Source organism: Oratosquilla oratoria, chromosome 11 (assembly GCF_046742065.1).
Source record: "Oratosquilla oratoria isolate Oo_2021 chromosome 11, ASM4674206v1, whole genome shotgun sequence".
Classification (NCBI taxonomy): Eukaryota; Metazoa; Arthropoda; class Malacostraca; order Stomatopoda; family Squillidae; genus Oratosquilla; species Oratosquilla oratoria.
In genome coordinates this window covers 52,284,360-52,311,427 of record NC_134787.1, presented here as the reverse complement: position 1 = coordinate 52,311,427, position 27,068 = coordinate 52,284,360, and the positions used below count along the sequence as shown (strand labels likewise).

General features: G+C 41.2%; 1 protein-coding gene across 1 annotated transcript in view; it reads left to right on the top strand.

Annotated features, from left to right (window-relative positions):
* Positions 1-16,400, top strand: part of LOC143029824 (phosphatidylinositol 4,5-bisphosphate 3-kinase catalytic subunit delta isoform-like) — a 93,661-nt gene extending 77,261 nt beyond the window's left edge. The window contains exons 13-21 of the mRNA XM_076192884.1: positions 335-465; positions 7,814-7,957; positions 9,475-9,599; positions 10,999-11,146; positions 11,610-11,798; positions 13,647-13,789; positions 13,900-14,219; positions 14,329-14,448; positions 14,548-16,400. Coding sequence (XP_076048999.1) covers positions 335-465; positions 7,814-7,957; positions 9,475-9,599; positions 10,999-11,146; positions 11,610-11,798; positions 13,647-13,789; positions 13,900-14,219; positions 14,329-14,448; positions 14,548-14,673 — 1,446 coding nt within the window. The 3' untranslated portion in view covers positions 14,674-16,400. The remainder of the gene's footprint in view (positions 1-334; positions 466-7,813; positions 7,958-9,474; positions 9,600-10,998; positions 11,147-11,609; positions 11,799-13,646; positions 13,790-13,899; positions 14,220-14,328; positions 14,449-14,547) is intronic.
* The last annotated feature ends 10,668 nt before the right edge of the window (positions 16,401-27,068 follow it).

Sequence of the window (27,068 nt, the reverse complement as noted above, 5' to 3'; positions counted from 1 at the left end):
ATGGGACAGAGAGATCGAATTTAAGAGGAGCAGAGAGGAATAGTTTAAATATGTTTGAAATGAAATGCCTGAGAAGGAAAACCAATTGATATTAATAAAGATCTTATTCCAGGTCTGAGGACCAAGTGTCAGCCATTCAGGGCTGCACTTCTAGATGAATATAAGGTTTTTAACAGGTTTTGAAAATGGGTATTAAGGCAATGATTCTCTCTGATATTCATCCTGTAGAACCACCTCTTGCAAGTACCTATCATTGGTCCCACTCTTGACCTAGAGCTAGTGTAGTTAAGGCTGTAAATGTATTTCATGTTACCATAGACTATGTATTACTTAGGTTTGTGAGATAATATGGCTGATCTCAGAGTGGCCCAAACTGCCACCTGAACAGGCTTTGGAGCTGTTGGACTATGCTTATGCAGATCCTGCAGTGCGCAGTTTTGCCATAGAGTGCATCAGTGATCTAAGGTGAGATATTCTTTAATTCATACTTGTAAGATTTTTTTTTCTTGAGACTGCTGATGTACTGTTTTAGTATGAATTATTCTCTTATTAGCAGTTCTTTTCAGGTGTGTTAAATGGAAAGAATGAATGAAGAAAACTAGCAGAGAGAACATGAAAAGCAGAAATAAATGGAGTAAACTTGAGAAGAAAACTAAGAATAGTGTGGATAGATGGGGTAAAGGAGGCTTTGGATGCACATGGAATCTTCAGTCAGGGAAGAGAGAATACCAAAGATAAGAATAAATAGAGAGAGATTGTAAATGGATAAAGGAATGATAGGGCCCAAAGGCCATGCAAGAGCTGTGCCTTGCTACACACACCTTTGACCCAAGTATTATGATGGGAGACAAGGACAACCCTTCATCCCAGAGGTGCTGAAATAGGAGGGGGACAGGTATAAATGGGATTTAATTGTGCTCTGGCTCAACTATACTTCTTATAAGAAACTGAGTGCTAGTCCTTGGGGCTGCACCTTCAGGTAAAAGTGAGGGTATCAATGAGATTTGAAGATGGGTGGGAGGGAGATGATTCTCCATCATGTCTGACCTCTCTGGACCATCACTTGCAGGTACCCAGTATTGGTTCCTGGAAAGACAAAAGGGTTGTTCATTATATATAAAAAAAAATGGAAAGCAAGATACTGTACTGGTATTGTGTCTCTAATGACCAAAGAATATAGAAATCCTATAATTTGTTCCGAAGAATACAAACTCTTCGGTACTCCTTACAATAGGATACTTTCGCATAGTGCGAATATTTCTACTGCAAAATTAAAATCCTCACTCTGTGGGTCTGGGCAACGCTTATCCTCAGTAAGGGGCCCCATTGGGGCAAGGGGGGGGGGGCCCTTGCCCTCCACCACAAGTCTCGCACACTATAACCATTCTCTTCGCAGTAGTGACCGCGTTAACATCTCTCTACTATACATGTTTAGTTTTTATCGGTTTCCCCCTTAATGGGCCGATTCTCAGTCAAACTCCATTATTAGCACGGCAGCGAACCGTTAATTACTCAACGGTTCTATGTTTACGTATGGGCCGAAAATCAAGCAACCCGCTTCGATTGTCGCCAGCTCACTCCCAGGACGCTAAGGAGTTCGTCGTCCTTCAATTTCATCGGGGTTTTCCCTACGCCATCCTGTGTCCTGGAAGTTATTAAGTGCTTCTCCCTTTCCTGTATTATTCCCTTAACCGCCACCGGGTATCCTACCCTTCACTGTAAGTATGGAATCTGGTTCCAGTATTGTTGTTGTTCAAGATGGGTTGTGTGCCTTCGCCGAAGGGAGATACCTTTGTCTCACCCCCCTTACCGCCAGCCCAAGTGGATCCTCACATTTGGTGTTTCAAGTGTATAGCTCTTAAGTGTTCACCTTCCCCGTGTGAGACGTGCATTCAGTGAGATGATAGTCAGTGTTCCATGTACTTTCATGTTCACAGGAAAGCACATGCAGGGGAATAGGTGCGCAAGCATAGAAAATGGCTTCCCTCTTCACCCCCCAAAAACAAGAGAAGGTAGACTGCGGCTTCAGAGAAGACGAGCAATTCTCTCCCTCCTCCACGGCGTAGTAGACAGGAAGCCAAATTGTCCTTTGTTCCTTTAACCAGGACGGTTAGCGTAGACGGACATGCGCCTCAGGCCACCTCTAGCTACCGTTCCTGTACGAGATTTTTCCCGGATGAGGTCGCTTGCGGCTTGCCCTCGACCCATCCCGGAAACTCAACGGTCCCTCCTCCAAAGCGTAGTAGCCAGGAAAGTGGTACAACGTCCACCTCGAGTCATTCTCAGGCCAAGTTGTCCTCTATTCCTTCAACCAGGACGGTTAGCGTAGACGGACATGCGCCTCAGGCCACCTCTAGCTACCGTTCCTGTACGAGATTTTTCCCGGATGAGGTCGCTTGCGGCTTGCCCTCGACCCATCCCGGATACTCGACGGTCCCTCCTCCAAAGCGTAGTAGCCAGGAAGGTGGTACAACGTCCACTTCGAGTCATTCTCAGGCCAAGTTGTCCTCTCTTCCTTCAACCAGGACGGTTAGCGTAGACGGACATGCGCCTCAGGGCACCTCTAGCTACCGCTCCTGTATGACATTTTTCCCGGATGTGGTCGCTTGCGGCTTGCCCCCGACGCATCCCGGAAACTCGACGCCGGCACGGACAAAGAACCCGGGTTCAAAGACAAAGAGCCCCTTAGTCTCTTCTACTCAGGAATCCCGCAGTACGCACAACACCCACCGTAGGAAGAGCCGGGTGATCAACGGTGACCTTTCCATGCCCTTTGCTCACGAGGACAGAGATCAGGGACGAGGTTGCAGACGCGGTGTTTTCTCGCTAACTGGACAGGCGCCAGCTACGACGGCGACGACGTCCACAGCGCCGGGGATGAGAGGACAAGTTACCAAACTTTGCAGGATTCCCAGTCGGAATCCCCGATGGTTGTTACACCCTCCTGCTCAGAGATCCTCTCTAAAGTTAGGAGAGCTAATCAACTGAGCCTTCCACAAGAAGTGGAAGTCACGTTCGAGTCTGAAATCTTCAGGACGGGCAATTCTCAAACAACAAAACCAACTCCCATGGAGTACACAGCGGTACGAGCCATGAACCAGGCCTCCGACGCACTCACAAAGCGGGCAACCGAAAAACCGCGCTGGCGCTCTGTTCCAGTGGAACAGCAAAAACGCTTCTACTTCCCATCAGGGACAAACTTTAAGCAGCCTTGATCCCGGCTCGGTTACCAGAGCTTGTCAAAGCGGACGTGGATTCACTGCTCAGAAGAAACGTCATCCTTTCCGGCAGAGAATCCAGGGACCTCGTTCAGGGCCTGGCTCTCTCGCGGTGCACTCCTGGCTGGAACGCGTCTTGGCTTCAGTAAGGGAGTTTTTACCCGGGCTGCAACCCCAAGGGGAATGCAACCTCCAGGCTCTATGGGAAAGCTTAAGCAGAGCTCTGAAGCATCAAGCGGCCTGCCTCTTAACGTCTTGGGCCAACATTGAGTCCCGCAGGAGAGACACCGTCCTAGGAGACCCCAGTGATCCCCTCCTCAGAGAAATTTATGCTCCATTGAAGAGGGCCCCCCTTCTAACCCGCATGCTGATTCCCTACCCCTCCACTCCAAGTCGAAAAGGCAGACAGGAAAGCCCCGTCCCTTTACGACTAGAGATCCTAGACGCAAACATTATAGAGGCTCCGGACTCCCCCACAGGAATCCTAGGAATTCGCCAGCCCCTCCGCACAAGATAGGGGGTTGCCTCTCCCTCTACTGGAGAGCATGGGAAGAGGCCGGGGCGGAAGACTGGACCTACTAAGTCATTAAGACATGCTATTGTCTTCCCTTTCCCACTGTCCCAAACCTCTCCCCCTATCCCATCCAAGTCAGCAGCTTCCACCCGGACACGGCTCGCGGGCGGGCACTAGCGGAGGAATCCTCCGTTCTGCTCCAGAAAGGAGCTTTAGAGGAAGTCTCGACTCCGGACCCAGGGTTCTACTCAAGGCTATTCCTAGTAGAAAAGACAACAGGGGTGTGGAGACCAGTCATCTATTTGTCTCTACTCAACAAGTTCCTTTCCCTGACGAAGTTCCGAATGGACACCCCAGAGTCCGTAAGGGCATCTATCAAGGAAGGGGACTTCATGTTGTCGCTGGACCTCCAAGATGCCTATTTCCACATACCAGTGCATCCCTCCTCCAGGAAATTCCTCAGAATCATCCACAGGGGCAACACCTTCCACTTCCCCTGCCTCTGCTTCGGACTTTCCACAGCACCCCAAGTCTTCTCCAGTGTGTTCAGCCTCGTTTCAGCGTGGTCCCACTCCAGGGGAATTCAACTACTCCGTTACTTGGATAACTGGCTGATCCTTGCACATTCCGCCCAGCTATGCCAAGAACACCTGAGAATGGTCCTAACCTTTGTCCTTAAATTGGGCACAGTAGTCAACCCGGAAAAGTCAGATTTCTTACCAAGACAGAGAGTCACGTACCTGGGTATGGTCCTGGACTCCTCCCTAATGGAGTCCTTCCCAGTAGAAAAGGGGATCCAGAATCTCGCTTCTCTAGTTGCACAGGCACTATCGACCAGGTTCCTGACGGCGACACAATGCCAAATCCTCCTGGGCCATATGGCCTCCATAGAGAAATTAATCCCCAGGAGTAGACCAAGAAAGTGACCGCTACAGTGGCTCCTCAAGTCTCAGTGGGCCCCACAAGAGGGAGAACCCCTACAACACATCTCCCTCACCGAAGAAGTCAAGGATTCTCTTCTCTGGTGGAAGGCCCATGCAACCTTCTCATGGGGATGCCCCTCGGCCCATCTCCCCCCGAAGTCCTCCTGTTCTCCGATGCCTCCAAGCAGGGCTGGGGAGCCCACCTCAACGACGATCACATCAGCGGTTCCTGGTCCACAGTCGAGCGGACAGCCCATATCAATTGGCTTGAGTTGAAAGCAGTACTCCTGGCTCTCCGTCACTTCAAGGATCAAGTCTCAGGAAAAGTAGTGGGCATAATGTCGGACAATTCCTCGGTAGTACCCTACCTGAACGAGCAAGGGGGGCACAGTCTCCCAGGAACTATGCCTTCTGATGATGGACATCCTCAACCTAGCCAAGAATCTCCAGGTGTCACTCAAAGCCCGCTACATCCCGGGGAAGAGGAATGTCTGGGCGGACCACCTCGGCAGGAAGAATCAGATAATCAACACAGAATGGTCCCTCTATCGAGAGGTAGCGAACTTCATCCTCAGCAAATGGGGCTCCCCTCTAGTGGACCTTTTTGCAATGAGATGGAATCACCAACTCCCAATATATTTCAGCCCTTTCCCGGATCCTCTGGCAGCAGGAGAAGACGCTCTTCTGCAAAGTTGGGACAACCTGGACTCCTACGCTTTCCCACCATTTCCCTTGCTCCAGAAGGTACTCCTCAGAGCAAGACACGCATCCTACCTTCGGATGACTTTGATCGCTCCTTGGTGGCCCGAAGCCCCATGGTTTCCAGACGCCCTCGAGCTAGCAGTAGAAGAGCCTCTGGCCCTTCAGGGAAGACCAGATCTTCTGTATCCACCCATCAACGGGCCTTGGCACAAGAACCCTTCAGCACACAATCTTCACTCATTCAGACTATGGTCCGGATCCTCCTAAAGAAGGGTTTTCCCAGAGAAGTGGCAGAGGACATGTCCGCTCCTATTCGCTCTTCCTCAGCAAACCTTTATCAAGGGAAATGCAATGCCTTTGCAAAATAGTGCCACTCCAGGAAGTTAGTCCCAGATCGAGCCACCATTCCTGAGATCGCCTCCTTCCACTTCCTCAGGAAGTCCAAGAAGATCTCCCTCTCGGCAGTACAAGGCTATAGGGCAGCTCTAAATCAGATGTTTTCTCTGAAGGGCATGGTCCTAGCCCTTTCACCGGAAATTTCCATGCTCTTCAGGCACTTCAAAGATCATGCCCCCCCAGGGAAATCAGTTCTCCTCCGCGGGATGTGGCATTAGTCCTGAACTCTCTGAGGGGTCCCCCTTACGAACCTCTCCGAGAGGCACATCTGAAGGACCTCACCTAGAGGACAGTTTTTTCTGCTAGCCCTGGCATCTTCCAAGAGAGTAGGGGAGTTACATGCCATCTCTTATAGAGTCGCCCATTCCAAAGGATGGAAAGAGGTCTCCTTCACTTTCATGCCTCAATTCATTGCCAAATCCGACCCTAGATTCTGGTCCTTTAGTGTTCCGTCCTTAGACGAATTTGCAGGGGGAGAATAGACTGAAACAGTTCTATGCCCGGTACGAGCCATCCGGACCTACCTCAAGAGAACCGAACATCTTCGACCAGAATTAAAGAGGTTGTTCATTTCTACTAAAGGTAGCCCATCACTAAGAATTCCATTTCTTACTGGACAATGGAAGTCATCCGCAGAGCCTGCGACATGAACCACACAGATTGTCCATGACCTGAGGGCAGTAGGGACCTCCCTAGTCATCAGAAAGAATCTGTCAGTCAACCAGGTTCTTCAAGCAGGTATATGGAAGAGCCAGAATACGTTCACTTCCTTTTACCTCAAAGAAGTTATGCGGGAATCTTTAGGGAACTTATCTTTGGGCCCCATAGTGGCCGCCCAAGAAGTCCTGAAAATGATATACCCCTCCTCAAGAGCACACAGCCGACCCTGACAACTCATCCAGGTTCTGGCTCGGCAACTGCAGGGATAACTTTCCAAAGTCCTTCTCATACTCTTACATTCCCTTACCTCACCCGCGGGCTCTCAAGCATTCCAAGGGAATCAATTCAAGCCCTTCAGTGGTACAAAAGTGATTATAACCTGTCTGTCTCCACTCCAGGGAACAGAAAGGGGTGCACTTCAAAGTGAGGGGAATGTATAGGGGTCTGGTCAACATAGTCTTAGCACACTAGATTTTCCTTACAGCGGTTTCCCAGGCTAGATAACAACTTCCTTCCCTCCTAAGTCCGAGTCTCCTATTGTAAGGAGTACCGAAGAGTTTGTATTCTTCGGAACAAATGTAATTTTCACAGGAAAATTAATTTTTCCCTGATACAAACCTGAGGTACTCCTTACCTTTAATGGCCCTCCTCAACCACCCCTCTAAACAGTTCCTTCTCCTTGCCTGACAAACCTTGTGCTTAATTCATACCTGGCTCAGAGAATGGTTATAGTGTGCGAGACTTGTGGTGGAGGGCAAGCCCCCCCCCCTTGCCCCAATGGGGCCCCTTACTGAGGATAAGCGTTGCCCAGACCCACAGAGTGAGGATTTTAATTTCGCAGTAGAAATATTCGCGCTACGCGAAAGTATCCTATTGTAAGGAGTACCTCAGGTTTGTATCAGGAAAAAAATTATTTTCCTGCAAAAATTACATTTTTTGAGAAAGGTGTGAAGGCATTTTTCCCCCATCTTCTCTTTTTTTTTTTTTTTTTGCATGAGGGGGCAAAGAGGGGATGGGTTGCAAATTAAATGAAGCGGCCTTGCTGTGGATGCACTGTCTTATTGCATCGCTTCTGACCCAGGGCAGTGGGTGAGATGCAGGGATGACCCATCATCCAGGAGGAGCCAAAAAAAGAGAGAGGGAGGGGTGGTGAATGAGACTGGAGTATGTAGGGATGAAATGGGTGGGAGTGTATTTATGCCTTTGGCTACCTCCCTTGTAAGGGGAAAAAGCCCTTGGTATATGTATGTATAGTACTTATTGTAATTATATAATATCATGACAAATGGCACATATTAGTCTTAAAATGCAAATCAATATGGAAGCCATGCAGAAACCTAAATAATTACTTTTTTTCCCCTAGTATAAATGGACTTTATGTTAACTATTGTTGTCCACAGTGATGATGATTTGTTACTCTACCTACTGCAATTAGTCCAAGCTCTCAAGCATGAAAACTACCTCAAGTGTGAATTAGGAGAATTTCTTATAATAAGGGCTCTGAATAACAAGAGGATTGGACATTTTCTCTTCTGGCATTTGAGGTAGTTAGGAGTAGCATTTTCATTTATTTTATTTATTTGTTTAATTATTTATTTATTTTTATCTTACATGTAGTTAACTTTCAGCCTTCATGGGATCAGCTGAACTGAATAAAGTCATGTGACAATGGCTAGAATAAAATCTTTAAAATGACTGAAATTGGCACAAGGATATCCTCCAAGCAACACACACTAAAACTGTAAGAGTAATAACTAGCTGCAGTAAAACAACTCCAATAGAACATCTACACTCAAAATCCAGAGTCCCTTCCATAGAGTATCATATGAAAATGGCAGACACACAGTTCTGTGCAAAACCCATGGCCTGAGCACTCCAGTTCTCCTGCAAGAGAGACTTGGGGCAATGGGTTGATTGAATTAGGATAATTGAATCAAGATAACTAGTTAACCTAATATAGCATAGAGGTTCTTGTAAGCTGAATAAAGACATAAAGCATTAGCCAGGACAAAACTTGTAGGTGATTTTATTTGGCACACTAGATACTGGAAGCATTAAGAAACAGTAAGGTGTCATTACCACAGTCAGATATAATTGAAAGATACAAGGTTAAGTATTTTACATTTGTTCATTGAGAAGTCAATTAATACAATGCCCCAGTTCTGTTCATGGAATAGTTTGCACTGGAATGTGAAGGTGACATAGGTGTTGAACAGTGTCGTCTATATGGGAGTGTACAGAAGAACGTAGTCAAGATGTTGTTTATGATTCAAGAAAAAAGCAAGAGACAAGATCAAACCCTGAGGAATACTTAAAGAAGTAGTCTTGAGAGAAAAGCATTGGTCATGTAAAATGGCATCTCTAAAACTATCAAAGATAAGAGAACAGACTAAGTAACACCCATTGTAGCAGAATTATTGGGAGAGCAAAAAGTTGTTTTAGATTCTGTTCAAGATTTTTTTCTTATGACCTGCACAACAAATAGAGGTCTCACCAAAGTCACCCAAATAAAGCAGCCAAGAGTTAGGCAGAACAAGATCATAAGAAGAATCCTTCGCAGCAATCATGCTAATGAATAGAGAAAAAGAAAATGGTGGACTAATAGATATTTAAAAGATATCACTTTTCAGAAGAGAATACACTCAGAAACTTTAGGTAAACTATTAAAGCTGTAGGACAGAAGTAAGGTTGAGTGTTTACCTTTGTGTGGAAAAAAAAACAATATAAGAAAATTACATAATAATGAGGCAGCACCATATGACAAAGGACAAGATTATCACCACTGTATTCTGCATTTCATGAAAGACAGTTACCTGTGATAGTGTGAGGGAATTAGGAACCACCTCATTTTCTGTTTGTTTTGAGTCAATACTTTGTAAGAGGGATTGAACCTTTTATATATAGATAGATGACTAATATAGTGATTATGACATTGGTTAGCATTTTTTTCATGTACTCAGTACAGCTTTTTTCATGTAATTAAGATAATAACCTCTCTTCTTCAAAATAGCACATTATTTTAGATCTGTAAAAATTAAATTACTGCATTCCTTGTTCACAGATCTGAAATGTATGTCCCATCAGTTTCCATAAGGTTTGGATTGTTACTAGAAACTTACTGCAGAGGTTCAGGTGAGCATGTGAAACAACTGATCAAGCAATTGGATTCACTTAAGAAATTGAAAGGTAAAGTATTTTGTATAGTAGCAAAAGATTTTGTCCACTTTTCTTTCTGTCATGTCATGATTTTTTTTAATCCAAATATTTCAAAGAACATCAAAAAGGTAAAAAATAGATAAATGAATTGATTGATTAAATCAATAAATAATTTTATGAATAAATAGATAAATATATCAATCAGTCTGTTGCCCCATATTTTCTTACAGGAGACTCATGCCTCCCAGATAAGCAGTAATAGACAACAGATTGACCCACAAGTCACTCAGACAAAAAAAAATTGTGTTGCCGTCTGGGTAGGGTAAAAGTGGGTCAGTGTAGGTTAAGGTGTTCTTATGGTTGATGCATTTGGGGCAATCTGAGTCTGTGGCCAGGCCCACCCTGTGTTAGCACCTCTTCTATGTGGGGCAATGGCCTGAATTCAGTCATCCAATTTGGTTTCTACCTTGGGAGGGATCCACAACAGTTTGGTTTCTCTTTGTCTTGGGAGGGCCACAACATTGTCATAGAAATAGACCCATGCTAATACAACAATACAAATGTTCTTCCCAGAATGGGAAAGCTTGAGGACTATTGCTAACTTCTATTGGGATGCTATTTCTATTAAGTGAAACCTAAACCAGCAGTTGTTATTGTTATTACAATCATGATCATTATTACATCATCATGGCTACCACTGCCACCATTAGGGATCAATGATAGGTACCTGCTTGTGGTGGACCCACAAGATAGACAGTAGAGCTACCTACTTTCAAAACCTGTCAACCCCCTCCTCTCTGGACTGCACCCAAGATCTCTTTCTGTCATCTCAAACTGTATTTCTTACACTGTTTAACATGTAGAGAAGTGAAAACTGGTGACTTCTCCTGTCCTACTACTACTCTAAGCCTGTATTTACCTAGTTGTTGTATTTTGCGGGAAGGGGAGCTACACTCGTGGTGTCCCACCTTTGTGTCTCGCAGTGTCTAGTTTGCTCTTAAACTCATGAATGGTTCATAGAAACAGTGCCACATCAATACAAAAACAACATTCCAAAGTTTCAGGGCTCAGGAACTGTTGCCAGCCACCACTGGGGTGTGGGTTTTCCATTTAGTTAATTAAGTCAGTGGTTGTGGCCAGATATCTCAGGGTTGAGGATCCCTTGAATTAGAGATCTGGGGCAACTGATTGATTTATTGATTGAGTGGTGAGGCAGAAATATATCAGATATTTTAAGTGGATAGTTTTCATGATTATGCTTTGATTATACTATTTCATCATTATAGTTAAAATCATATTTTGTAAATTGAAACTGGCAAAATAGATGGTTGAGAAATATTGAATGATAGTTCTAAATAAATGCTATTATGAATATGGAAGAGAAAGATTTTTTATAAAAAAAAAACCATGAAAATTTTATGTCCTTTAGAGCTAAAGAAAGAAGTAATAGACCCAGGTTGCAGCCGTGAACGTAAATTGGCAGCATTGCAAAAGTACTTGGCCAGTGCTCCAGGCCAGCAAACTTTCTCTGACTTCCTGAATCCTCTTGAGCCCGTGTACCATATCAGTCAACCAAGGTAAGTTTTAGACAACTTCATTTTACATTGACCTATTCTCATTAACTCCAAACAGTTCCACAATTTCTCTTCACTAAGTGACTTATGGGTTGAACAGTTGAGCATAACCAGTTAGCTGGAGGTCACAAATCTCCAGCAGAGGAGAATGGAAGGAACAGATTGAATGATTGATCATTCACTCTTGACCAGGTTCCTCCACCCTCACTCCTCTCTTCATAACTCCTTTTTCTCATCTTGTCATCCATATACAGATTAAACAACCATGGTGACATTAAACACCTATAGCTCAAATCAACATTCATCTGAAACACCTTGCTCTCTTTATTTTCCAATCTCACACAGACTTCACACCTTTAATAATAACAGTGAAGAGTGAAGAAATTGTAATTGATAAACAATAAAAAAAAATAGTAATAATGCCTATGTAGATATAAACTCAATATTATTTTTATTTTCATTTCAGGGACAAGAGGTGGACATTCAAAGAAAGCAAAATGGCTCCATTGTGGCTTGTGTTTGAGAACAAATATGCACCTAAGGAAGATATTTATCTTATCTTTAAAAGTGGTGATGACCTTCGTCAAGATATGCTCACTTTACAGATAATTAGGATCATGGATAAAATCTGGAAGGATAATGGTTTAGATCTGAGGTAAGGTTACATGGTGATGAAACATTTGAATCTTTTTGTGCAAGTAATGCAAGACTAATTATATCATAAATTGTCTCCCTGTTTCCCACCTGGATTTGGGGTCATATGCAATGCAACAAGATACAGCACATCCACAGCAAGGCCCCATTGCTTCATTTACTTAGTGACCCATCATGTGAAAATAGAAAAGACAAGGAGAAAACCCTTCAGGCTGCATCAATTGGAAGGTATTTAGCTAAAATGCAGAGTATCTGACACCAACCATGTATCAGGAACCAGAAAATATAAAATGAATCCCCCCAAAATATTTGCTAGTCTGTGTATTGATGACCTATCCCTGTTCCACATCAGAAACCACCCTACTCATACCAACCACCTTCCCCAGGTGCATCAAAGGGCAGAAGACCTTGGATTTCATTTCTCCACCTCAACATCAGTAACCATACACTTTTGTAGATGATGGTGATGCAAAGCTATTCCATCAATACAACTAGGAAATGTCATTAAATTCCATGCTACAAAGTCCTCTGTAAGGGGTACTATCCTAGCCTCCCGACAGGGGGGAGTTTGTGACATTAAACCAAATCAATCAATCAAAAACAACTAGGAAACATCACCCTCCCAGTGGTAGAATAGATCATTTCTGGGCCTCATTTTTAAAAATAGATTCACTTAGACTCCCCATATCAAGTAACTAAAAAACATCCAACCCCCAAACTTGTGATCTGAAACTACCATCCCACACAAGATGCGAACACATAGACAATCACTTTGGAACTTATACCAGGCCCTCATACAGAACAAACATGACTATGGATGTCAAACCTATTACCCTGATACATCCATGGCCCTCTGAATATAAGTTAGAGTTAAAAATCAAAATCCTCCCCACAGAGCAGCACATGTGAATGAAAGGCAAAAATTTTGCACAAAAACTCTTAAACCAACCATCCTTAACATCAAATCATCTAAAAACAGCCCACCAAACAGTATTTACCAATAAGATTTAGCCAAAGCATGTCTGAATTTTAAGGGATCAGGTAGGACTAAAAAGTGTCATACATTTTGTCATGGACTAGCTTTTGTGTATGAGTTGATGTATCAAATATCGGCTGTGATTTGAACAGTTCCTTCAATCCAATGGCCAATGTGAGTGTTTTGCCTTTTAATTGGTTTCCTATCCTCACATGGGCAGAAAAAGAGGTGATGTGCAAATTTTTTTTATTTACATGATATGAAAATATATGATTTTGACTTACATTGAAGTTAGGGATGAATAGAGTGTGAGCAAGGGAGTCAGAGAGACTCAATGCCCATGTCTTCTTGAATTTATAACACAACTGCACAACATTGGTGCCAAGGACAGGTGCCAATGTGTGCCTCTGTAAGCCTATTCAATCCTTATTTGCCTGGCTTCACACAATAAATCTACTTCTTTACTTGTGTGTGAAGAAAACTTACACAATTTCAATTGTTACCTATCTTAATTAATAGGAGAACATAAATGCATATGCAAGGATACTACTTCATAGTGTCATTTTGTTTACACGCCCTTTGACCTCTTGAGGGGAGATGGCCTTAATTTTGTACTCCTCTGCCATCTGTACAGCAAGGCTCCTGCAACTAGGGCAGTTTTGAGGTACAGACACTATATATAAAATCTTATTTTCTAATTTCAGATAATCCACTATTTGGTTGAATCCAACAACAATGGTCATCCCATTTAGGATGACCAGCAATATGGCTCTTGCTAGAATGTAGTTTGTGACACCATTTTTCGCATCCCCTTTGTGTCCAGTGACACATCATGGAACATGACATATTTCACTTCTGTGTATTCACTTTCAGAATGAATCCATATGGTTGTATGTCCACTGATGACCGAGAAGGGCTTATTGAAGTGGTCCTTAATGCTGAAACCATTGCTAAAATTCAAATGGAGAAAGGTCTTTTCACAGCCACATGTGCTTTCAAGAAAGGATCCCTGTTAGGTTAGATCTTTTTCTTATCTGATTAAACAAAGATTTTCTGAAGGATAAATTTTTATAATATAGCCAAATAGATGTGGTGCTAGGACTAAGGAACCCATTTTTGTCAACAGCATGGCTTCGGGATCATAACAGTAGCGAAGAAGCATTGAACAAAGCAATTCATGAATTCACCCTTTCTTGTGCTGGTTATTGTGTGGCTACATATGTATTGGGCATTGCTGATCGGCATTCAGACAACATAATGATAATGAAAACTGGACAGCTCTTCCATATTGATTTTGGCCATATCCTTGGTCACTTCAAGGAAAAATTTGGAATCAAGAGGGAAAGGCAGCCCTTTGTTCTTACTCATGATTTTATTCACATCATTACTAAAGGACATCACACAAAGTCTGATGAATTCATACTTTTTAAAGAATATTGTGAACGGGTAAGGTTTTTCTGCTGTATTTAGAATGGAATAATGAATAATTAATTTAAAATATTTGTATAGCACAGCTAAAAAGTGAACTATTTTTGTGTCCTTTGACTCTCCACAGGCATTTCTCATTCTACGTCGATATGGTTCATTCATTATATCACTTTTTGCTATGATGATATCAACAGGATTGCCAGAATTACAGAGTGAGAAGGACCTAAACTATTTAAGAGAGACTTTGGTAAGTTCACAATGTTCTTTCATCCTGCTAAGTAGAAAATATATTTGCAATAGAAAATAGTTGAAGAAAAGGAGAGTGGATGACTAGTTACATTTTCAGAAACTGGACATGACTGAAGAAGCAGCATTGCAGCATTTCCGTGACAAGTTTGCAGAAGCATTGTCAAACTCCTGGAAGACATCCATCAACTGGGCCTTTCATGTCATGGCCAAGGTTACCAAGTAAAAAACATCAAATTCACTTCTCAGAACCATGTAATTCCAGAACAGAGCAAGTCAATTCAAAATGGATAATTGTACCTGTAGCTAAAAAAAATAAATTCTTTATTTAGGTTTTGAAATCTCTGCTTGTAAATCCATCCATTTACCTTTCTTTGTGATGCACAAATTGACTTACTTAGTTGTCTATCTATATACCAAAGGCCTCTTCCCCCTTAGCTCCCTTTTAAGAGGGAAGAGGGCCTTAGTGTATGGATAGATAGCTAAGAAAACCAACTTAAACATCACAGAGGTAAAAAGATGGATTTCCATGCAGAGGTTTCAAAATCTTTCTTTTTTAATACCATTCTCTTCCTTTTTACATTTTGCTCTGTCAATATTTTAAGCATGGTTAGATGGGTGCCATGCAAAGTGTCTAAGAAAAGGAGGTACAGTGATGGACTGGCTGGTGAGGTTGTTTAATGTTTGTGTAATAGAGGGTAGAGTACGAGAGGACTGGATGAGTGCCTGTATAGTTCTGCTTTACAAGGGAAAAGGGAACAAGTGTGAGTGTAGTAGTTTCAGAGGGATTAGTTTGTTGAGTTAAGTTGGAAAGGCTTATGGGAGGGTTTTGATTGAAAGTGATTAAGAGAGGAACAGAGGGAGTAATTGGTGAGGAACATTGCGGGTTTAGGACAAGTGGGGGTTGCATGGATCAGATTTTTGTGGTAAGGCAGATATGTGAGAAAGCTTTAGGAAAAGGTAAGGATGTATTTTGGGCCTCTATGGATTTAGAAAAGGCTTATGAAAGTATAGACAGAAAGGCACTGTGAGAGGTATTGCAGACATATGGGATAGGAGGAAAGCTGTTAAGAGCATTCAAGAGTTTTTATGAGAGTAGTAGAGCCTGTGTTAGAATTAGAAATTGAAAGAGTGAGTGGTTTGAGGTAAAGGTGGGACTTCATCAGGGGTGTGTTATGTCACCTTGACTGTTCAATTTATACATGGAAGAAGTGGTGTGAGAGGTAAATCCAAGGGTAATGGACCAGGGATTGGAGATGGTTAAAGAAAATAAAGAAAAATGGGAGATAAGCCAGTTGTTTGCTGACAATACTGTGCTTGTAGCAGTATCAGAGGAGCGATTGAAGAAGTTGGTGACATAGTTCAGGAAGGTGTGTGAAAGAAGGAAGTTGAAGATAAATGTGATGAGATGTACAAGGGGAAAGAATGGCAGCAAATTGAAAGTGAGTATTAAGGGAGAGAGACTGAAGGAAGTGGATAACTTTGAATACTTGGGTGTGAATGTGGCAGGAAAGGGAGGAATGAAGGTATAATGTGGATTAAGAGAAGCAAGTAAATGCCTTGGGGAATTAAAAAGTGTAATGAGAAATAGACATTTGGGAATGGATGCTAAGAGGAGATTGTATTTATTTACCTAGTTGTATTTACCTAGTTGTATTTTGCGGGAAGGGGAGCTATGCTCGTGTTGTCCCGCCTTTGTATCTTGCAGTGTCTAGTTTGTTTTTAAACTCATGAATGGTTTTTGCGCATACTATTTCATTGTCCAGTTTGTTCCAAGTGTCCAAAACTCTATGAGGAAAACTGTTTTTCTTCAGTTCTCTTCTATAGCTATGTTTTTTTATTTTCTTTCCATGTCCTCTTGTGTTTCTTTTGTCCCAGTTAAGTAAGTTCTCACTATCGAGTACCTCTGTGCCTTTCATGATTCTGTAGATGGTCAATAGGTCACCTCTCTCTCTTCTTTGCTCCAGTGTCGGTAACTCCAGTTTAGCCAATCTCTCTTCGTATGATAGGTTTGCAAGTGCAGGTGCCATTTTTGTAGCTGCTCTTTGGATTCTTTCTATTTTCTTTATATTCTTTTTGGTACTGGGGGACCACAATGTCGCTGCATACTCTAATCTAGGCCTTATCAATGTAACCAATATTTTTTTCATCATGTCTTCGTCCAAGTATGTAAACGCCACTTTTATTGATCTTAGCAAGTTGTAAGTCTCCCCGACAATTTTGTTAATCTGTATATCATAGGACAAGTCGTTCGTGATAATTACTCCCAAATCTTTTTCGGATCCTACTTTCTTTACTTCTTTGGTTCCAATTGTATATTTTCCTGATATTCTGTTTTTGCTTTTTCCAAACTCCATTATGCTACACTTCTTAGTATTAAAGTCCACTTCCCATTTCTGACTCCAGTTCCATACCCTATTTAGGTCTTCTTGCAGTGCTTCACAGTCCTCATCAGTTTCTATTTTCCTTAGCAGTTTGGCGTCATCGGCAAAGAAGCTCATGTAGCAGTTCACGTCCTCATCCATGTCATTCATATAGATAGCAAACATTATTGGTGCCAGCACAGATCCTTGCGGTACTCCACTGATCACCTCTTTCCAGTCTGAATATTTTTCTCTGAGCACTACTCTCATCTTTCTACCAGTCAGAAAGTCCTCTATCCATTTTAGTAGGTTTCCCTGTATTCCTCCTATGTGTTCCAGTTTTTTTAGTAGTTTTCTGTGTGGTACTTTGTCAAAGGCTTTTTGCAAGTCTAGGAATGCACAATCAGCCCATCCATTTCTTTCTTGCACTATGTCTATTAGTCTTGAGTAAAAGCATATTAAGTTTGTGGAGCATGATCTTCCTTGTCTGAATCCGAATTGTCTTGGGTTTAATATGTCATTGTCTTCCAGATGTTTTACCCATCTATTCTTGATTATTTTCTCACAAATTTTGGCAATGGTGCTTGTTAGTGATACTGGCCTATAGTTGGTGGGTTCTTCTTTGTTTCCTCCTTTGTGTATTGGTACAATGTTAGCGTTTTTCCAGTCCTCGGGTATCTTTCCTTCTTTGAGTGAGCTGTTTATTAAGATGTGTATTTTGTCTGTTAGTTCTTCTTTGCACTCCTTTAGAATCCAATTTGCAATACCGTCCGGGCCATGTGATTTTCTGACATCCAGCCTTGATAAATGTTCTGATATTTCCTTTAGTGATGCTGTAAACTCATTCATGAGGGGAGATTTCTTGTTTTTGTCTATGTCACAATTCGGTATTTTCTCTCTGGTGAAAACAGATTTAAAGTGATTGTTCATGACTTCGGCCATCTCTAAATCTTCTGTGTATTCTATGTTTCCTTGGCATAGTTTCACCAATTCCTGTTTGTTTTTAAGTTTACCATTCACATACCGATAGAATAGTTTGGGTTGCTCTTTGCATTTGTCTATAATATCCTTCTCATGGTTCCTTTTCTCCTCTCTTCTCACATTAACATACTCATTTCTATAGTTAACATAAATTTGCCATTTGCTTTGTTTTTTGTCTTTTCTCCACTTTTTCCAAGCTTTGTCCCTTCTGTCTTTTGCCTCACTGCATCTTTTGTTGAACCAACATTTAATGTACTCTCTCTCTCGCTTTTGTCTTGGTACATGCCTGTTTACCCCTTCATTGTAGTTTTCCATCAATATATTCCATTTCTCTTCCACTGCTGTTTCTTCCCTGTAAAATATTTCCCAGTTTGCATTCCGGAAGAATGTCTTTAGTTTTGTAAAGTCTGTTTTGTTGTACCTCAGTCTTCCTTTCCTATGCTTTTCGTTCCTCTCTATGTCTATTTCTTCCTTTAGTATAGTTTCGATGAGTACATGGTCACTCTTTCCAATTGGTGTCTCATACTGGACTTTATGCACTATTTCAGGCTCTGTTGTAAATATTAGATCTAGTTTCGATGGCTCTTCATTATTTCTGTACCTTGTGTTTTCACGGACCCATTGGGTCATTGTGTACTCCATGGTCATATCTAGCAGTACATTGCCCCACGAGTCATCTCCTCCTTGCACTGTCATGCTGTCCCAACAAATTTCTTTGCAATTGAAGTCCCCCATAACTACCAGATTACCCTTACCCATTAGTATCTCATTGAGTGATTTTCTTGTGTCATCTAGCATTTTTGTATGTTCAATTTCTTTCCAAGCGCTTGTTTTTGGAGGCACATAAGTCACCACAAACTTTCTACTTTTCGTATTCTTGCCTTCGACTTTTATCATGATCAATTCAGCATTACCTTTGCCCTCTGCAATTTTTGTCACCTTTAGGTCTTTCTTGGCCAAGAACATGATTCCCCCTCCCTGTTTCTTGTCCCTGTTTTTTATCCAGTAGTTGTATAAACCTTGTCCGATAACAGTGGATGGTATTTCACCTCTTAGTTTAGTCTCTACAATTCCCATTATGTCTGGTTTTGCTTCTAACAGATAATCATTGAGTTCGTTCAGTCCCGAAATTAGTCCGTCAATGTTGGTATAGGCCACTTTTAATTTTCTTCCTTCTCCCTGGTTTCTTCTTCCCTTGTTTTGTTCGTTTTGAAGCGCCATTGTCTTAATCTCAAGTCTATTACTCTCCACTGGAATTCTTTGCATTCTGTCTCCGATCTTTTCAAGTTTTTTTCCTTTGCTTCTTCTCTTAGCGCCCTTTCTTTTTCTAATTCCTCAGTACTCATTTCTCTTTTTATCCATATCTTATTGTATTTTTCACTCTTTGCCAAGTTACCTACTTTTTCAAATATGTCTTCTACTACCACTTGTGACCTTAGTTTTATCTTTAGAGGTCGATTCCTATCCTTAGTATAGCGACCAATTCTGTAAGTCTCTTCTAAGTCTGTGCCTGAATCACTATCTCCCCCCTGAATTTCATTAAGGATTTCTACTGCTGTCTCTTTTTCTTCTTTTTCTCTCATGTACCTCGCCAATCCTTGTTTTTCTTTAAGCCCATAAACCACAATACATTTCTTCCTATCTACTGTGTCCCTGACCCAATTTGCTTTTTCGTTAATCACTTGAATGATTGTGTCTTTTGCATTATCTTGCATTTGCTGCTTGACTATTTCTTTGAAAGCAATTTCTTTATTTTCAATATTTTCTTTCCACTTCTTAATTTCCTGGATACTGTCCAGCACTGTATTGGGCAGAAACATGGAACATAAGAGAGGAAGAGTTTACATGTGTTTGAGATGAAATGCCTGGAAAGTATGATAGAAGTTAGGCTGAATAGAGCATGAAATAAGGTGAGGAGGAAAATGAGGGTGGAAAGGGAGATGGGGGTTGATGAAAAAATATTGGGATGGTTTGGACACATGGAAAGAATGAGTGAAGAAATATAAGTAAAAGAGATGTGGAAGGCAGAGGTGAAAGGAGTGAACATGAGGGGGCAATCAAGGATGAGATGGATGGATGGGGTAAAAGAGGCACTGGGAAAGAGGGGAATGTCTGTTGAGGAAGGAAAGAAGACAGAAGATAGGGGTGAGTGGAGAATGGTTGTGTATGGATGATGCTGTGATGCATAAAAGGGTGTGGGTGGGGGACAGGGGGGTGAGTATATGTGAATGATATTTTGATGCAGCTGGAAGGGATTTCTCCCCATCCCTCTTTCTGCATGAGGGAACAGAGAGGGGGGTCGCCAATTAAATGAAGCAGCCTTGCTGTGGATGTGCTGTGTCTTGCTACATTGTTTCTGAATCAGGGCAGTGGGTGAGATGCAGGGATGACCCATCATCCAGGAGTAGCCAATAAAAGAGGTAGGGAGGGGTGATGAATGGGAGTGGAGTACATGGGGATAAAATGGATGGGTGTGGATTTATGCCTTTGACTTTGGCTACCTCCCTTGTAAGGGGGAAATGTCATTAGTATATGTATGTATGTATTTGAGAGAAGCAAGTAAATAGCTTTGGGGATAAAAAAGTGCCATAAGAAATAGGTATCTTCTAATGGATGCAAAGAAAAGATTATATGAAGGGGTGATTGTGCTGATGACACTGTATAGGATGGAAACTTGGAGTTTGAGAGATGCAGAAAGGAGAAATTTAAATGTATTTGAGATGAAGTGTCTGAGAACTATGATAGGGGTTACAAGGTTGGATAGAATGAGAAATAGGGAGGTAAGGAGGAGAGCAGAGGTGGCAAAGGAAATGACAGATAGGGTGGATGGAAAGGTATTGGAATGGTTTGGATGCATGGAAGTAATGAGTGAAAAAATATTAGCAAAAAAAGTGTGGTAGGCAGAGGTGGATGGAGTGAACTTGAGGGGATGACCAAGGATGAGATGAATGGGGTGAAAGGGACTTAGAGCAAGAGGGAAATGACTGTTGAACAAAGAAGGGAGAAGGCAAGGGGTAGAGGTTAGTGGAGAATGGCTGTGTATGGATGATATTTTGATGCAGCCCAAAGGCATTTCTCCCTGTCTTCCCTATTTTCTGCATGAGAGGACAGAGGGGAGGTGGGGGGTACCAATTAAGTGAAGTGGCTTTGCTGTGGATGTACTCTGTCTTGCTGCATTGCTTCTCACCCAGCCAGTTGGCTGGAGACAGAATTGACCTTTCATTCATTAGGAGCTAAAATAAGAGGGAAACAAGGGTGGATGGGAGTGGGTGCATCACTTTAACTTGACTACCTCCCTTTTATAGCAAGGTGGGAAAAGCCCTAGGTATGTAGATAAATATATAGATAGGCCAAATCCACTCTTTCAGTTTTGTCCATTTCTTTTAGTGACCTGAACACCACAGTTATGTCTCATCGTTCTCATCTCTCTTTTAATGATGACGGGTCCAAAACATGTAGTCTTTCACCATGTGGTTTATCTGTATGGCTGGGAACTGGTTTGATCACTGTCTTTTGTATTATCTTAATCTTGTTTATTTCCTTCACTTTGAACAAAAACTACAACCCTGTTACATATCTTAATTTAGGGTACATCAGACATTCTATGATAATTTGTCCTCATGGTATACTCATCTCTCGTGTGAAAAGCCACCTTTATGTTCATGAACAATCTACAGATGTCTTGCCCACTATCTTGTTGACATGATTGTCAAGTGGAAAGTTTAACCAACACTCACAGAATCTTTCCTGATTTTTCTTTTGTAGTTGTCTCATTTCCCATTGAGTAATTCATCAAGAACTTTTTTGTCTGTGCCCATTTCCAATACTTGGTTCCAAGCATTATTATTGTCAAGATCTTTTATGTAATAATTTGTAGTCCTCATTTCTAATTCTTCTCATGATCCAAGCATCATCTGTAAACATGTTGTGTAGTTTGTCATACCTTTCATCATGTAATTTCTTTATCAGTAATTGTCTATCTATATACTAAGAACTTTTTCCCCCTTATATGGGAGGTAGCCAATTCAAAGACACTACCTATTCCCACCCATTCTACTCCCATCCACCACCCTTTTCTTCCTCCCATCTTAGCTCCTCATGAATGATAGGTCATCCCTGTATCCCGCCTACTGCCCTGGATCAGAAGCAACACAGCAGGACACAGTACACTCACAGCTAGGCCACTTCACTTAATTAGTGACCGCCCTCTCCATCCCCTCATGCAGAAAAAGAGGAGACAGGGACAAAACCCTTCAGGCTGTGTCAAAATATCATTCCCACATAAGTATCCCCTACCTCCCCATTCCCTTCCTTGCATAACATTATCATCTATGCACAACCACTCTCCAGTCATCCCTATCTCCTGCCTTCTCCCTTCCTTCCTCAACAGACATTCCCCTCTTGCTTAATGCCCCCTTCACCTCATCTATACATCTCATCCTAGGTCGTCCCCTCAAATTCACTCCCTGTAGCTCTGCCTTCTAGAAGCAGATAATAATAAATTTCTACAATTACTGAGAAGTTGGTAATTGTAGAAATTTATTATTTATATATATACTGAATGACACCAACTAGGGACTGAGAATGGGTACCTGCATGAAGTGGTCCTGTAAGGATTTCACATTCAAACCCCATCAACTTCCTCACTTCTATTTGAGGGTACAACCATGAGAGGTTGACACTTGATCCTCAGACTGGGTCCAAGATATCTCTTTAACAAGTTCATCTGTATTTCCTCCACCTCTGAACACAAATTAAGAGAGCTGACAACCAGTGACTGCTCTCCTCTTTCTAATACTTTCAGCTGGTGAAGTAGAAAGAATTTTGCACTGATATAGGAGAGAGTGCAAGGAAAATTACAACCTACTGTAGGGCTGCAGAATTTCAGTCAACAAAGTTGAGGCGGTAATTGGTTGACAGAAATTTTTTTATAATAGAAAGCCCTATTCTGCCTCTTTCTGTTTTGTTCTTTTCCTGCAGTGCTTGAAATATACTGATTCGTGTTTAACAAATTATAAATATTTTGCACCAGATCCATTTATTACATGTGTAGTGCTTTCTGAAAAGCTGTGCAAGCCATTAATTATTGAGCAGATTAATGGGAAGCTGATTTGTATTGGTAGTTTTTGCTCTGATTCTCATATTTTTAAGAATATCCTATTTTCCTCATAACCAAACTATGATGAAATTAAAAGCTCATATATTTTCTGGATAGTACAAAAAAAATTTAAGAAGTGACAGTTTGATATGTGAAGACACCTGATGCTTAAAGACATCGGTACATGTATATAGAAATAATTAACCTAGACCGATAATTTTTCTTTTCTGTAAATGGAAGACAGAGTAAAAATTATCCATGCCAACTTTTATGGAAATCCACTGAAAAATGAAAAATAAATAAAAAATAAATAATTTGATGTCTTACTTTTCTTATATCTTGATAACTAATAGAAACTGTGATCTATTTATTTTTTTAGGAAACTTACATACATACATATACCAAGGCTTTTTCCCCCTTACAAGGGAGATAGCCAAAAAGGAAAAGGCATAACATCATTCCCACCCATTCCATCCCTGAATACACTCCACACTCCTCCACCCTCCCTCTTATCTCAGCACCTCCTGGATGACGGGTCATCCCTGCACCTTGTCCACTGCCCTGGGTCAGAAGCAGTGTCACAAGACACAGCACATCCACAGCAAGGCCGCTTCATTAAATCGGCGACCCCCCCCCCTCTCTGTCCCCCCATGCATAAAGGAGTAGACGGGGAGAAATCCCTTCGGGCTGCGTCAAATTTTGCTCACACATACTATCACACCCCCCCATCCACCTCATGCATCACAACATCATCCATATATACAACCATTCTCCATTCACCCCTGTCTTCTGTTCTCTCCCATCCTTCCTCAACAGACATTCCCCTCTTCCCCAAAGCCCCCTTCACCCCATCCATCCACCTCATCCTAGGACATCCCTTCATGTTCATTCCCTCCACATCTGCCTTCCATACCTCTTTTACTAGTCTTTCTTCACTCATTCTTTCCATGTGTCCAAACCATCCTAATACTCTTTCATCAACCCTATCTCCCAACTCGACCACATTGTGAACAGCTGCCCAGGATGTAACACTTCACCCCAAATACCATACAACACATAATGGAAGACTGCATTATACACAATCATGCACACAAACAACACAACATACACTCTATAAAGGATTTGTGGGAAAACCCAGTTTCGGCTGTGGCATTCCTTGGGGAGACAGGACTGCTCGGACAGACAGTCTAGGGAACGACAACAACAACTCCCTTTCCACCCCTGTTCTCCTCCTCATTTCTCACTCTATCTAGCCTAGTAACCCCCATCATACTTCTCAGACACCTCATCTCAAACACATTCAAGCTCCTTCTCTCTTCCTCTCTTATGTTCCATGTTTCTGCCCCATACAGTGCTGTTGGCACAATCACTCCTTCATACAGTCTCCTCTTAGCATCCATTCCCAAATGTCTATTCCTCATTAGGAAACTTAAGCTTTGATAAAGGTCATCTTATTAACTTATTACTCTATGTCGAAAAGTTACACAATACTGGACTTTTCTTTGTGAATACCCAAATTTCAGAAAAAAGTTTGCATAATTGTATTGCTAAAAGCTATAATTTTACCTTTAGAAACAAATTCAACAAGATGAATAAAAAAAAAAGAATATTGTTACAGACTAGCCTCTGTATTTGAGTTGATGTATCAAATCTCAGCCATGATTTGAACAGTTCCTTCAATCCAGTATCTAGTATGACTATTTGCCTTTTAAAGGGATATCTTCATTTCACAAGAACAAAAGAAAGGGTGAGGTGCAAAACTATATAATTTACATGATATAAAAATATAAGTTATAACTTACACTAGGTCAGAGTATAAACAGGGTGCAACTGGGGAGTCAGAGAGAGCCACAGTCCACGTCTCTTAGATATATATATATATATATATATTATATATATATATATATATATATATATATATATATATATATATATATATATATATATATATATATATATATATATATTATATATATATATATATATATATATATATATATACCAGGACCACACAACACAGTGCTACAGAAAGTGCCAGTTTGTTATAAATATAAACTTAACTTACCTCTATTTGCATGACTTCACACAATCTTTCCACTTTATTTTTGTGTGAAGAAGACTTACAGTTCATCAACCACTAGTTATCTAACACAATAGTAAAAACAGCTAACAAATGTGATAACTCAACTTCTTCACGTCATCATTGTTATGGTGACCTCCAACCCTGGCATCAGGAGGTCCTAGTTGTGTATTCCTCCACTGTCTGCACAGCAAAAACTCCTGTAACTGGTCATTTATCATAAGTTACTTATGTTTATAATCCTCCATCTTATTATCTAGCTTACAAAAACCTAGTAGTGGTCAATTTCAACATCCATAGTCATTTACATTAAGGATGACGAGCTATTATAATTCTTCCTAGGATGTGGCTTATGGCGCCATATCTGCATCTCTTTGCGTCAGTGATGTGTCATGGAACATGACAATATTGTGTACACAAAAATATTATTAATAGAGATAAAGAATTTCCTGAGGTATAAGCATAAGTACTACAAAAATACTGTTACTGAGATATTGTGTTGCAAAGATAAAACAAATATTTTAACCCTCTGTATGAAAAAAATATTAATGATGAAAAACCCAGATACTGATCAAATTTATACCATAAATGAAGTGCAGTGTTTTGTAAGTGACATTCTTACATTTACATTACTTTATCCAAAAAGTTTTACTGGCTTTTACCAGGGCATAACCCCTGGACATTACAGAATGTGATTCATGTTCAGGTTTTGTTTCAACAGGAATGAGCCACTTCCCAACATTCAATAGTCCTTAATTACATAATGATCCATACTAGAAAGGAAAAAAAAGTGTCAACATTAACACTTCAGCAATACAAAGTGAATTGTTACCTCATTTTTTTCCCCTTCTCATCTCACTGTCAGTATATGCTGACACACATGATATAGCCCCCCAAATGTTTCAATAACCCCCAAACTCTCAAGTTCATATATATTTGTATTTTCAGTCAATATTCTCTTTTAATTACCTAAATCTGAGAGCTTAATAGATACAGATAGAAATACTGAGAAGGGAATGTGCACAGCTTGAGATGTATAAAGATAGGTCAGAAGGGAAATATAGAATGGTTGAGATGTATACATGAGATTGGAGGGAGGGCCTAGTGGAGGCTGGGGGGGTGGTTAGATAGAATGAGGGTTTGTTGTTTTGTGTGGTTGACCAAGTGAGGATAGTTACTTTCCCAATGAAGGAGGGGTGATGGCTATTTCACCACACTATAGGCCTGCTTGGCATTTCTTGCACTCTCACTTTTCACTGCTGTTATATTTTGACATCTTTCACTTTTCACAAATTTATTAGACATGTGGGCTTAAATGGTGGCTATGGCCAGTTTCCTTCAAAAGAGAACTGAAGTATTGAACTGATTTATAGTTCTATTGCAGTACCAAAAGGGATCAAGAGAGTATAAGCCATAATCTAAGTACAGCTTATGAATATAAAAACTTTTACATCATTTCACTATTCAGTAAGGCTATCTCCCTTGTAAGGGTGAAAAAGCTGTTGGTATACGCATTTCAGTATTACCACTATTTTTGCAATAAAACCCTCCAATCCAATCATTGATGCAACAAATCTGCATCAGTTTTCATTTTATCTATCTGTATACTAGAGCTTTTTTCCCCTTATAATGGAGGTAGCCAAGTCAAAGGCATGTACATACTCCCACCTATTCCACTCCTATCCACCATCCTTTATTCCTTCTTATCTTAGCTCCTCATGGATGGTGGGTCATCCCTGTATCCCACCCACTGCCCTGGATCAGAAACAATGTAGCAAAACACAGTACACCAAGAGCAAGACCACTTCACTTTATCAGCAACTCCCCTCATGCAGAAAAAGAAAAGACTGGGAGAAATCCCTTCAGGCTGCATCAAAATATCATTCATACATAACCAGTCCCTAACCCCCAGCCCCTCCCTTCCCTTCCTTGCATAACACAGTCACTCTCCAATCATCCTTCTGTCCTGCCCTCTTTCTTTGCAACATTTTCCTCTTGCTCTATGCATCCATATTTCATTTGATAGTCATATATCTATACATCATGGTAAAAATGAACATAACTGAATTTGAACAAGAATGATCTCTTTGTATAGCATA